This window comes from Acomys russatus, chromosome 29 (assembly GCF_903995435.1).
Source record: "Acomys russatus chromosome 29, mAcoRus1.1, whole genome shotgun sequence".
Lineage (NCBI taxonomy): Eukaryota > Metazoa > Chordata > Mammalia > Rodentia > Muridae > Acomys > Acomys russatus.
In genome coordinates, this window is record NC_067165.1 from 43,131,381 (window position 1) to 43,146,258 (window position 14,878).

The window sequence follows — 14,878 nt, forward strand, 5'->3', positions numbered from 1 at the left end:
CTGCTAGACCATCTTCTAATTCAAAAGTGCTAATATTTGGGCTTGTGGTGGTTTGAATAAGAATGGCCCCCATATATTTGAATGCTTAGTCATCAGGAAGTGGCACTACTTAGAAGGATTAGGAGGTGTGTCCTTTTGGGGTAGGTGTGGCCTTGTTGGAGGAAATGTAGTGTACTGGGGGTAGGCTTCCCTCTTTGTCTCCTGGCCAGGGGATCAGGAAGTAGCTCTTAGCTACTGTTCTAGTGCTATGCTCTACACAATGATGATAATGGACTAATAAGCCTCTGAAAATGTCAGCAAGCCCTCAATTAATTGCTTTCTTTTGTAAGAGTTCCTATGATCATGGTGTCTTATCACAGTAATAGAACACTGACTAAGACAGAGCTGCTGCAAGAGCTCCAAGTGTGAGAGCTTAAATTTGAACCCAGAGACCTACATGGTCTCTTATGTCACTCACTTCCACAGAGTTCCTCTTCCAATGGCTCCCCATTATTCAAGAATGGTACTAGAAGGTCTAACCTGCCCACCTTACCTAGTTTATCTCCCAGACCATTGCTGTGCTCCAGTCAACAGTGTCTTTCTCACTGCTCCTCAAACAAGCGTATCTCTGCCCCCAAGCCTCTGCTCAGGATAGTTCCTCTCTGCCAAGAAAATTTTTCCCTCAGATCTTCAGGCAGCTGGCCACATCTCTCAGCTCACAGGGGACTTCCTTTCTCTATGCCGTACCCCGCAGCCCCACAATGCTCATACTCACTGCCCCATTCTCTTTCCTGCTCAGCAGTCTCTGCTTCTCTTCTCTACTTGTTAACACACACAGTCTGTCAGGCAGACCTAGGAGAGAGGCTTGTCCATCCAGTGCTTTCAGCATCTCCAACTAGTGTCTTGTAAACAGCAGTACCTCACAAAACATTACTAAGTGCATAAACAATGGTGTGAGCTAAAACAACACTAGTAAACATTGTATTGTGGATGGCTGTCACAAAAAGAGAAAAAAAGCCTAACATAGAACACGGGGACAGAAGAGCCAGGTCACCAATTGCATGTGTAACAATTCTGCTCTAGGTTAACATGGTGCCGGCACTAGCACAGGAGAGGTGTGAAGAGTGACTGTGTTTCTGGTGGTACACCCATCTTCAGTGGGTACCTCAGCAAGCGGGGAAGAGAAATCCCTTTCTGAGGCCTCTCCAGTTTTAACCTGGCAAGCAGTCCTCTTCAAAGAGGACTTGGATTCTTACTTCATGCTCCCCCACTTCCACCTTCTGTAATAGGGGGAGGGGGCAGGGCAGGGAGTAAGCTAACATGCAGAGATGCGTTCCTCCTAAGAACTGCCAGTACCCGGGGCTGGAGCACAACCACCTCTCCTCTACTTCAAGTCTTCCAGGGGTAACTCGCATGATCTTTTCATTTCTACTGGTGGCTTTAGTAAGGAACGCCATTTAATTCAGGGTCAAGTTAGATAGAGTAGCCCCTAAAAGAGCAACTCAGCAACCCACACTGATGGGGTCCTTACTCCTTTATTCAGTGAGTGGTCCCTGGGTGCTCAGCACTGTACTAAATGCTCAGGATCCATCCATCAGACTGTGCCCACCTAGGACTAGCAGAAGTAGGAGCCAGAGTTCAAAGATGTAAGCTGGGGCTGGAAAGACGGCTGGTTCAGTGGCTAAGAGCAACGGCTCCTGCACAGCATCCAGGTTTGTTTCCCAGCAGCTGCATAGTGGCTCATAACCAGCTGTAAACTCCAGTTACGGGGAGGATGCGACGGCCTCTTCTGGCCCCATGAGCCCTAGGCACAGAGACAATGCAGACCAACCAAAACACTTGTGACACAAAATAAAAGTGAATCTTTTTAAAGCTGTAAGCGGCTAACGCATTAGATAACAGCAGATGCTAATCCAAACACTTAAGCCTCCCTGTCCTCATTTATGAAATAAAAACACACAGCAGGTTCTCTCAATTGCTTGAAGAATGGATTATTAAAAACTTACTGGAAATTATCTTAATATAAAAAATTGGTTAATAATAATTAAAGCATTTAACAGAAATGATTGTTAAATACCAGAGTCAAAAAGCCTATATTTTGTTCAAGAGTTCATAAATAAAATTGTAACATTCACATTATCGAAAATCTGATACCAGGAACGGGGGTGCCTGTCAACTCAGAGCTAAGGGTATCGGGGGACACAGGAAACGACTACCAGTCCTCCATCTTCTAAGCTGGCTTCATTGCAAGTTATTTAATGCGCTCTTCCTCAGAAATGGGAAGTGGGTGGCATCTTTCTGTTCTTTCAACTTTTTCTTAACTCTGATAAAGACAAGTGTATGTCTGTGCTTTGTCTCCTATGTGTGCTATCTGAACAATTCCTTTGCAGCTTCCTGAATAAGAACCCCACCTGGCAGGAAGTGGCTAGAGCAAGTAACACTGGAGCACACTGAGACTGCTGACAAGAGGGAGAACATTATCTTGTGCCCTCTGAAGGGGACCACAGTGCACTCCAAAGGTCAAGGCTAGGGGGAAGAGAGCCTCTCATCTTGTACTGTGTGGTGGAGGGAGGGCAGGCTGCTGCCTAAAGCTGCTCCGGAGGGAAGCTTGTTCTGTGGCCAGGTGGGGTCCTGTTTTGTTTCTCACTCATGAACACCTTTCTTCACACTAACTCCTTTGGAATTACAATAAAGTGAATGCAAAGCTAAATAAACTTGGACTCAAGATCTTGTTCAACTTGAAGGCTGACAGTCCTTCCAGCTTTGACCCTTTCCTCTCCTCACACATAAACTGCAAGCACCTTAAATGTTGCCTTTATTTCAATCCCACATCCATCCTTAGAGCAGCAGAAACCCACCTATGACAGTGCCTCCCTCTGGAGAACTGCCCCCAGCTCAGCTCACTCTGATTCTCCACAGCCCACACAGGGGGTTTGTAGTTTGCGTCCTTTTTCTAGAGATGAGGTCTTGAGCATCCCTGGCCTCAAACTTTCCTTAGTTGAAGATGACCTTGAACTTCTGAATCTTCGACTTCTACCTCCAAGTACTGGCAGCAGTGAAAGCTCGATCATCACATCCAGATCATGTGGTGCTGGGATTAACCCAAGGCTTCGTGTGCCAAGCAAACACTGTTAACAACTGAGCTGCACCAGGCCCCCACCTGCATTCTCAAAGCAGAAGGGACTTCTGTGTCTGTGCTGGGCAACTGACACACACGTGTTCCTGACTTCTGTGTCTGTGCTGCTGACACACACGTGTTCCTGACTTCTGTATCTGTGCTGTGCTGTGCTGCTGACACACACATGTTCCTGACTTCTGTATCTGTGCTGTGCAACTGACACACACGTGTTCCTGACTTCTGTGTCTGTGCTGCTGACACACACATGTTCCTGACTTCTGTGTCTTGTGCTGTGCTGCTGACACACACATGTTCCTGACTTCTGTGTCTGTGCTGCTGACACACACATATTCCTGACTTCTGTGTCTGTGCTGTGCAACTGACACACACGTGTTCCTGACTTCTGTGTCTGTGCTGCTGACACACACATGTTCCTGACTTCTGTATCTGTGTCTGTGCTGTGCTGCTGACACACACATATTCCTGACTTCTGTATCTGTGCTGTGCTGTGCTGTGCTGCTGACACACACGTGTTCCTGACTTCTGTGTCTGTGCTGCTGACACACACATGTTCCTGACTTCTGTATCTGTGTCTGTGCTGTGCTGCTGACACACACATATTCCTGACTTCTGTATCTGTGCTGTGCTGTGCTGCTGACACACACATGTTCCTGACTTCTGTGTCTGTGCTGCTGACACACACATATTCCTGACTTCTGTATCTGTGCTGTGCTGCTGACACGCACATGTTCCTGACTTCTGTGTCTGTGCTGCTGACACACACATGTTCCTGACTTCTGTGTCTGTGCTGCTGACACGCACATGTTCCTGACTTCTGTGTCTGTGCTGCTGACACGCACATGTTCCTGACTTCTGTATCTGTGCTGCTGACACGCACATGTTCCTGACTTCTGTATCTGTGCTGTGCCACTGACACGCACTTGTTCCTGACTTTCTAGGAGCATCAGCACTGGGAAACGAGTTACATTTTAGGAGCTTTTAAAAACCTCAGCAGGGTTTCATAATTAGGATGCATCTGGTAGGTTGGTGGCGGGTAGATGGGTCAGAAGGTAAGTTATTACATTTGGCTTCAGGGTTCAGATGCCTTTTGCCTCGTGGGCCTGAGTGGAAGAGTGAAAAAGACCACCCTCCATGCTGCCTCCTCTAAAGGTGTCAAAAACATCAGAACGTGCCTCTACATACCTGATGCTTACTTTAAAAAGACTTCCTATATACAACACTTAAGTTTTAAAAACTGCATCCAATATTATCTATATGCTGACTAAAAAAATAAGAAAAGGACGCTAGAAAGAAAGCTTCATCATAGTCTCTGCAGCCAAAGTCCCCAAAATAAACCTAAGCGGGGTGAAAACAGCAGACCAGAGTCTACAATCAAGGCAGAATAATTAGAATACACTTCTAGACTGAGCGTCTTCACCTGAAGAGATGCTAGACACAATCTGGTGCCCCACAAGACACAGAAAGAGACACTGCAAACAGAACCAGGAGACTCCAGTGAATCAGAGCAGCTCCAGGCAGCTCCTTCCCCACCTCAGCCCAGCTTCTCATCTGTGGAGTCACCACCATCCACAGCTCCTCAGCTACAGAAAAGGGCGGAGTGTTTTATCCCAACTTCAGCCTTCTGCAAACTGGATTTGTACCCTGATACTTCTTAATCTCTGCAAACAGTCCAGTAAGTTATGACCTGGATCAGAAGACAGTCTTCTCCAATTTCATCACCAATGCTAAGCGGATACAAAAGCTTGGAACTGAGACCAAGAAATATGACCCTGGAAGACCCTGCCCACTTCTAGGTGTGCTGATCCCACTGAGGGGTGATGAAAACATTCTGGAATTCGGAAGGAACGGTTACTGCACAATTTTGTCATTATACTAAAAACCTCTAAACTACAAACTATACAAACAAAAATAAGAGTAAAAAAAAAAAAAAAAACTCATAATTACAAAGCAACAGTAGAACTGGGCTTTAGCTTCCCCAATTATTCCACACTCCAAACTCTGAAAGCGATAACAACCTTTCAAGACCAATCTTCAAAGGACACCATCATCTCCAACTGGAGGAGGCTGAGCAGACCAGTGCCTTACGTAACACACCTGATGAGGAACAGAGCCAAGACTAGAATGCCTTTCTATGCCAGCTCTGTATCTGCACTGGGTCTCTCAGTTCAGACTCTGTGAAATGATTACCAGGGGTCCATGAGTTTGAAGTGTTTCACATCTTAATTTATCATCTGAAACAGTAACTCCAATTACAAACATATTCTAACACAAAAATTCACTGTTCACGTTTGTGGTTTGTGATTATATTTGCCTTGGCACCCAAGAGTGTCATTTAAATTCTTGTTGGGCTAATGAGAAAATCACAGAAGTGAATTTAAGACTAAATGATGTATTTGTACCAGGGTCTAACACAGACTTACAGAAATGCTGTGCAAAAATCAGTTTCTCGGTGAAGAAATGAGGTGGAAGAACTGTAGAGCACAGGGCAGCACCACATGCCAAATTCCAAGGAACTGAGAACAAGCAGCCTGTAAGATACTAAGTAAGGCCCCAAGAGACTGTTTTGTTTTGGAAAAGCATCATCTGTCCCATGCACCAGCACTAGTCACATCGCCTTTGTTGGTTCTAAATTTCTGTGGGTGCCATGTATCTGAAACTATATTAATAGTAAAAATTACAATTAAAATGCAACTGCAAGGCTGAGCTCCAAAACTTAAAGAATGTATTTTTCTACGGTTTTATCTACTATACTCATTCAAGATGAGCACTCACTGCGTAGTGGCTACAGGCCAGATGTCTTCCAGGCACCACACCCTCAAGTGATACCCTAAGTGCTAAGACCTAAGCTGAGGGCATCACAGAACAATGGACCTTTAAGGAGGATTCCCTTCAACACCCATCAGACTCTGTGAGGATCACCCTCCCAGGTGACATCACCTCTCTTGCTGTCCTGTCCTCAAATCAGGACATCCTACTGCTCACATCTGCATCTCAGGGTTCTGTGTAACTAGAGAAGACTCAGAAACCACCACTCCCTCCCGTCACAAAGCGACCCAAGACAAACTTCAAGGCGAGCTGACTTCCCAGGTCCTCAAAGCCACCATATCTCCTTGGCTTTTCTGACTGGAGCACTGTGTGTTCCAGCTGAGCTCACGCGCAAGAAGCTCCCAGAATCCTAAATGTCCCCCAAACTGTGAGCTGACATTACATAATAGACCAGCGGAGCCAATCACTGACAACTGAAGCCCTAAAGCTGTAACTTTTTAAGAATATGCAAAGAAAAAATTAAAAATACAAAAGTACTGGAAAATATATGCCTACACAAAAACGATTATGGAAATTTTAAAAGAATAAGGCAGTTTTTTATTTTAAAGTGCAAGTGAAACATAATAATTCCCATGGTCTTATGGTCATTTTTGTTTTTTAAAACTAAATACAAAAAGCCAAGAAAGGTGTTCACAATTTACAAGGGTCTCCAACTATGAAAACATTAGACTCAGGTTTTCTCTGGTTATAGGCAGCGTGGAATCTTTTATCACGCTGTACTGCTTGCTTCTATCACAGATTTTTTTTCCAAAGCACTAAAAATGGACCTTAGGGACTGGAGAGCTGGCTCAGTGGTTTAGAGCATTTACCACTCTTGCAGAGAACTTGGGTTGGATTCCCAGCACCACATAGGGGCTCACAAATATACCTAAATCCAGTTCCAGAGGATCCATCCATGGTACACATACATACATACATACAAGTATACACACATACACACATACACACACACACACACACACACACAGAGGCAAAACAACCATACATATACAATAAATATTTTTTTAATGCATCTTTCACAGAAATCCTTGAAACTGCCACCAACATGTGATGCCACTTTAAGAATTGAGTCAGGGGTTGAAGAGATGGTTCTCAGCGGTTAGGAGCACTGACTGCTCTTCCAGAGGACCCGAGTTCAATTCCTAGCCACCACACAGCTCACAACCATCTATACTACTCTACCAGAGGATTTGGCACCCTCACACAGATATACATGCAGTCAAAACACCAATGTACCTGACAATTAATTAATTAATGTTAACTAATTAATTACAAAGGAATTGAGTCAAAACAAGGAGAAACTACTTGCTTACTCCAGAAAAACATTGTTCTGGAAAAAGAATGATTTAAAAACAGTGGCACAGCGCAATGATTTAAACTGTGTTGGGTGAGTCTGTCTCTGGAAGAATACCTTCTGGGACCTAAGCTCTAAGCTACGCTGTAAGTCAAAGAGTTAATTGGTGGCTAAACAAAAGAAATTCCGCACTGGACAACACACTCCGAGCAGTAATAACTGTAATTATGAAGTAGCCATTTGCCATCAGAAACTTGCATTAGCATAATTATTTCTGGCTCTGGGCCTTAAAAATATTACCTCAGAATGAAGAAACCTTGTACTAGTAGTTCAGCAACTACCACAGACTGGGTTCTAGGAAAGTGCACTCTGCACTGGGTAAAGTAGGCAAGCCTGCTATCCAAAATACTGAGCAGGCTGAGGCAGGAGGACCTTGACTTAAGCCAGCTTGGACTACAAAGTAGCCCCACCTAAGGCAAGTATACATACATGTTCTGTGTTCCTTACATCCTCCATCCTGGAAATAAGAACCAGGCTTGGCCACCAAGTTTTACACACAGGTGTAGTTCCTAGTTTCCATGCACCCTGTTCATTATCTGGAGACTGTCATTTCTCACCATTAAGAGGAAAAGGACCATGTGGCAGAACATGCCTGTAATTTAGGAAGCTGAGACAGGAAGGTTGACAAACATGTAGAGCCAGCCTGGACTACAGAGCCAAGTACCAGGCCAAACAAGGCTGCACGGCAAGACTCTGTCTCAAAACAAACAAACAAACAAAAAAATATGTTAAAGGAGCCAATGAGATGGCCCACCAGGTAAAGGCACTTGCCACAAAGCCTAGCAAGCTGAGTTTGATCCCCAAGACCTACAGGGCAGAAGCAGAGAACCACTTCCTCAAGCTGTCCTTCATCCTCTACCTATGTGCATGCATGCACACACAGTCGGATGGATGGATGGATGAGTAGAGAGAGAGAGAGAGAGAGAGAGAGAGAGAGAGAGAGAGAGACACACCAACAGATATAGACAGACCAACAGACAGATGCAGTTTTTAGGTGTATTTGAAGAAGGGAGATGGCTCTGCCCACAAAATGCTTGCTACATTCAACATGAGGAACTGAGTTCAGCCTTTCAGCACACACGTGCAAAGCTGAGCAGGGCAGCACACATCTGAAATTCTAACACTGAGAAAGAAGAGACAGAGGATGCCTGGACCTTGGTGGCCAGCTAGTCTTGCAAGCTGGTGAACTCCAGATTTAGAAAGAGACACTTATCTCACAAAGTAAAGTGAAGAGAAACTGAGGAAGACACTGGCCTCCACACATCCTCATGCATACACACACACAATCATGTAACTTGCATATCCACCACACACACTAAAGCAAAACTATTTCCTAAGAAATAAATGGTACTAAAATAAAATCATCATGTAAGACATTATGTACTTAAAAGGAAAAATGAATTTTAAAAGTCAAGCAATTCTATACAACAAAGAGATTACAAGTCGCTGAATAACTTCTACATCTTGAAAGAGAGTCCAGCTGGAAATGGCCATCACCTCTAACTCCTACACTTGGGACATGGAGGCAGGACAAAGGTCAAGATGCAGAGTTCAAAACCAGCCTGAGATACATGAGAATCTATCTCAAAAACAAGAAAGGGCATCAGGAGAGCACTGAAACAAGAAGGAAGAATAACAGTAATATAATAATAAATAGTTAACAATTCTTCAGGACAGAGGAGGAAAGAGTAAGTTCCAACACCTACAAGAGTTGTACTCCCTAGCCACTTATTTCCCAGCTCAAGAACTCTAAGAACATGACTTAGCATCGCTGTACGGCACACTTCCTGTCTACACTATGAAGGTAATCAAGTAACCTACCTCACAGGATTAATTCAAGGGTTAAGTGAGAGTATTCTTGAAGAGGAACCACAGCATCAATACACACTGGCTTTCATGATTACTGCTGTAGTCATCACCGTTGCCTCCTGTGTGGGCCTGAACCACATGAGCTACATCTAGCCAAGACAAGCTGATATGCTTCTAGATACAACATTTTACTTCTTCTCAGTTGCAAATTAGCATTTAAGAAGGAAAGAAAACTATACAGCCCAATGGGAAAAGTTAAAATAAGCTGGGTGTAGTGGCACACACATTTAATCCCAGCACTCGAGAAGCAGAGGCAGGCCGATCTCTAAGGTCGAGACAAGCCTGGTCTACAAAGAGCTACACAGAGAAACACTGTTTGGTGGTGGTGGTGGTAGTGGTCACGGTGTGTGTGTGTGTGTGTGTGTGTGTGCGCACGCACGCGCGTAAAAGCAACTAAACTAAACCAAAAATTATGTCACCTCCTCAAAGCCTTCCCCTGAGTAATGCCCAGCCACATGAAACACAGAGAGATGAACCACAATACCAACTCTCTACTCACTTCCTTTCCAACTCAAGACTACATTGGAGAAGGGGCTTGCAGCCTGCACTACATTAATGTTATTTCGTTTGAGTCTTAAACTGAAAGAGGCAGCAAGTAACCGGATGTATTTCAGTAGTGCTTCTCTTGGTGTGTGCAAGCTCTAGGGTCAACTCCCCAGCACTGTAAAAACAGAACAAAGTTCCTTGGATAAATAAGCAACTCAAGAAAGTAAGTTCTGGGGAGAAACAGACCAGTCAGGAAAATGCTCACCACACATACGTAAGGTTAATCCCTAGATCCCACCAGAAAAGGCCGGGCTGTGGCAAGTAAGATGGCGCCGCAGTTACAGGAACCTGCCACAAGCCTATTGATCTGAATTGAATCTTCAGAAGCCACATGGTAGAAGAAAACTGATCTCTAAAAGTTGTCCTCTGAATTCCGTATGGGTACTGTGGCATGTGTACACATATAGGCACACCCACAATAAATAAATGAAATTTAAAAATTATAAAATAAAAGCTAGGCTTGATCAGTGGGTGTTTGCAATCACTGTACCAGGGGCTCACTAACCAGCCAACCTGCCCTGTCTGGCAAACTTCAGGCCTGTCTCAAAAACAGGATGATGACTAAAGAATCAACCCTGAGGCTGATCTCTAATCTCCACACAGATGGGGGGGGGGGGGGGTGAGGTGCACATAAACATTCACTAATTATAATTACACACATACACAAGAAAAAAGTATAAATGAAGCTGGGGGCTCGAGAGATGGCTGAGAGGTTAAGAGTACTACTATCTGCTCTTCCAGAGGTCCTGAGTTCAATTCTCAGCAACCACATAGCGGCTCACAACCATCTATAATGAGATCTGGTGCCCTCTTCTGGCCTGCAGGCACACATGCAGGCAGAACATGTATACTTAATAAATAAATTTTTGAAAAAACATCAAAAAAAAGAAAAGAAATGAAGCTGGAAAGCAATTCCAACAGACCAAGACTACTGCTTTGCCTGAGTCATTCAGCCCTTGTCTACCTACATGGCCTCCCCTCTGAAAGGAAATGCCGTTCATCTTACAGTATTATAAGATTTAGAAATGATTTGGGCTCAGAGACCAGCAACACCTGCGTGGAGACAGGCTTAACGCTCCCTGTGGCCAACACCCACAGAATGAAACTGGGTTTTCTCAAACCACAAATGTTTAAAGACAAGTCTGAGTAAAGGAATTTCTCAAAAGTACAAATGAGTCACATTGTACCCAGCAGTTTAACTGTGAGGAGGGGGTGGAGACAGAAGAATATGGTGGCTGGGGGAGGACAGCTGCCATTTCTCAGGCAACTCTGGTGCCAGTCCTGCTCTGCACAAGCTGCACTGGGTGAGATGGGCCACAACTTCACCACACGCCCAGCTGCCCTCAGGCCACACGCCTCTTCCAGGAAGTGGACCTAGAGAACTGCAGTCTTTGTACAAAAGGCTTCTCAGCACGCTAACTATTTCACATGGTTCTCAAGCAGAACACAGCCATCGAGTCCACTCAGGAAGGACAATGGCCTCTGACCAGTGACACTGATGGCACTTCATTCCATAAGCCAGCACAGGTGTTTCATGTGCAGGGCAGACTACAGGACTCTCCTCACCTGGGAACATAAAGCCCCAGTGAGAGGTACACTCATCAGCTAGTTTTCCTTCAAGCTTTGGGGTCACCATGAAGAAGACAGGAGGAAGAGCTCAAGAAATACCCAGACAGCCAAACGAAGGAAGCTGGCGCTTCCGTGACCCCAGTGACCACTTCCCCCTCCCTGTGGTCCAAGGCATGTTCTTTTGTTGTTGTTTTGGGTTTTTTCTGTTTTTGGTTTTTTCGAGACAGGGTTTCTCTGTGTAGCCTTGGCTGTCCTAGACTCACTTTGTAGACCAGGCTGGCCTCAAACTCACAGTGGTTCGCCTACCTCTGCCTCCCGAGTGCTGGGATTAAAGGTGTGCCTCAAGCCATGCTCTTAACACACAGGGACAGAGTGTGGGGTCCTGTCACCACAGGCACCCTAGAACTAACCGCTCCCACCTAAGCCTTCCACCTTCACACTGAGCAGTCTTCTAGTTCTTCTAAAGCCAAGAAATAAAGAATTCCTCAGCCTCCAGAACTACAAGCCAACCTTTAAACCCAGTTTTAACTCAGAGCTCCTGTCAGCATTGAGTTGACCAATCACTACAAGAAATAATGACTAGAGAGGGCAGCAGGCAGCGGTCAGTCAGCTATGCTGTCTCCTCCTCCACACCCTCAGCAACCTGGGCCCCTCTGTGCTTGCTGCTGCAGCAACACCTACACACAACAGTCTACCTTTTCGAGTCCTGCAGTTTCATATTTGAGCAGTCGGAAAGGGTCAACAACAGCCATCCACGCACAGGAGAAACACCCTCTCTAATCACTTCCTCCTCCACCATGCTGCACATGGTGGCTCATGCTTGTGATGGCCATCTGGAAGGCTAAGGCAGGAGGACCAAGAGCTCAAGGCCAACCTGGAAAACATAGCAAGACCTAGTCTTGCGCACACACAGACACACAGAAAGTCCTTGATCAGTGTCTTATAACATAGCTAATATGCTAGAAAGTGGAGTGTGTATATAATTCAGACTTAGAAGCAAATAAATATGTAAAAGATGAAAGAACTTGCCTAAAAGTTTAAAGCACCAAAGTAAGTTTATGTGCCAGCTCAGCCTCAGTCAGCCACAGTCCCTTCTGCAACTTGGGAGAACACCATCAGACACTCTGACCTCACCTCTCACTACAGAGCACACTTACAGTGCCAGTTTCTAGGAGACACTTACTGGAGAGCATGCCTAATTTTATATCTTTTGTGACAATTATAAACTAGAACTAAAGCATAAAAATGTGGCGTCAAGGCTGTCTCAGGGAGCATCAAGATACACTGAGTTTCTTTCTGTGTGACTCCTAAGCTAGGAGAGAATTCCTGCAGAGCTTCGAAGTCTACTGTACTGTTGACAACAGACGGTCCATGACTAAGATGAATTTTCAGCATATTTACTGTTTTTCAGGTCTAAAATACAAAATCCTTAATAAATAAAGCATGCTAGTTAGAACCAGAGGCGTCTAAGCTAATGCTGGCCGTGGTAAAGCTGCTGTCCCTGCAGAGCAAGAGCAGTGAGAGTAAGCACTGTCCATGCCCGTGAGGAGGACACACACCTCAGAAGACCTACTAGTTGAGACGAAGCCACAAAGCTTAAGGTTCCAGTGAGGATTTAAGACTGTAGCTCGTGCAAGTAAGGAGATTCATGCCACAGCCTCCCAGGGCTCAAAATAGTCAAGATGAAGTCTTAAGACACATCACAGTTCCTGTTCATACCCTGTCAGCCAGGAGGAAAGAGCTGCACTTTAAGCTAACTTACAAGTAAGCAGTGAAGCAACAACACAAATGGATTCATGCGCGTGTGGGCGTAACCAGGGACCCAAAATGTGGACTCAACAACGCAGCTCACAGCTGACAGACATATACTCCGCTCTCAGTACCATAGTAATTGCATGACACCTTACACGGAGATGGTTAATACCCAGTTTCTAACAGCACAAATGGCTATTGCCGTACCTTAAACACTGAGATTTCAGACTAAAACTTTAGGCAGCCAACAATGCACTACTAATATTAAGATTCCCAAATTAAAATTAAGGAAAAGAAAGAAAGAAAGATGAAAGAAAAAAGAACGAAAGAAAAAAGAAAAATCTGCCCAAGAAGATAAGCTTTCCTTCTAGGTACTCCATCAACCTACTCTCTGTCTGGATGTTCAATGTGTGGCCTGTAACCTGGCCTGCAGTCCTAACAGAAATCCCTATCAGTAAGGCAAAGCAGCCAGCATGTGAGACAAACTCTTTCTTCACTAAAGGACTGTCCCCAGCGCTACAGACTTGGCGTTTCCAGAGCACTGTTTTCTATGAAGCACTGCAACTGTACCCATTTCTTTGTGACAGCACAGAACTCATGCTGCCCTGCGAGGCAGGCAGATAAAGCACCAGACACGAGATGCCAGGGCGAGGAGACACAGCGATGCTCGTGCTGCGTTAGTGGGCTCACGTGCAGTCCACAGCGCAGTGCAAGCCGAGCACCAGGCAGCCCAAGATACAAGTTAGTTTGTGTCAACTCAAGATTAAGAATTCTTTTCATTAACATTTTTCTTGTTCCATCTATTGAGTTTAAAGCTAGTACAAAGTAGTTCTACACGAACCACCCTAAAAAGCCCAACCGTAAGACAGTACAGCCTTAAAAATTGAAATGTATCTACCTCGTTAGTGTTCCAGCGGTGCCTCTCTTTGGGTAAACTTGAACATTTCGGCAGACACTCAAGCAGCTTTTTCGGTAAAAAGATTTTTACATGACTACTATTGCTGTTCCCATGATCATCTATAAAGAAGAAAACAATAAATTCAGAGAAAGAAAGAGAAGGCCTCCCCTTAGTGCACTGACCAGGTCACAAGCCAGAGCTCCGCGCGAGGCTCGGAAGGCCTCTAATCCTCTTACTTCCTCATGTACGCACTCTGGGTGGTCGGCACCAGGCAGCTGCCTGTGAGGCTCAGACACAGACTGAACTTTACTCCTTCACACCCAAGCAGACTGGAAGACCCCCGAACCTCTCAAAATCCAGAAACTTAACAAGTTAAAAGTTTCATGGTTTTTAAGTTTGAAGAATTAAAATCAAATGTGACTTTTATTCATAAACTAAATATTGCTTTGTCTGCTTGAGTACAAATGAGATTTACCCCTTCTAAAGGGAATCACAAAGTTATAAGGAATTTATGCCTGTAGCTGACTGATAAGTAATATAGAAGCTGGCCTTTCTAGGCTCCACCTTAAAAAAACAACAAAAACAAAAACAAACAAAAAATATCACTATAATTAAGTTGATTTCCATGCAGAATTAGTGTGGTTCATCAAATGTAGCTCCTTCTAAATGAGTCAGGGAATCCATTACTTCTAGAATAGACAGCAAGTCTGACTAGATGCGTCACAGATCGTTCCTTTATATAGCAGTTACTTCCATCGTTTATTTACATACCATTTGCTTTTCCCCTCCTGTAAAGCAACCCCTTTCCCTGCCTCCAAACTCATTGCCAGTTGCGGCAAATTCCAGTCAGAGTTTCAAATTACCCACTCCACTTTTTATGCTAATTGACTCTCCAGTCCACACCTGAGGGGCCGGCACATTACAACGTTAGACTCAAGCTGCTCCA

General features: G+C 44.7%; 1 protein-coding gene across 18 annotated transcripts in view; it reads right to left on the minus strand.

Moving 5' to 3' along the window:
- The window catches only part of Camta1 (calmodulin binding transcription activator 1), an 850,861-nt gene that overhangs the window by 805,582 nt on the left and 30,401 nt on the right, over positions 1-14,878 (minus strand). For all 18 annotated transcript variants that reach the window (XR_007833450.1, XR_007833449.1, XR_007833445.1 and 15 more), the window contains one exon: positions 13,933-14,051. Coding sequence is in view for 11 of the 18 variants with exons in the window: in XM_051171599.1 (XP_051027556.1) it covers positions 13,933-14,051 (119 nt within the window). In the remaining 7 variants the exon portion in view is untranslated. The remainder of the gene's footprint in view (positions 1-13,932; positions 14,052-14,878) is intronic.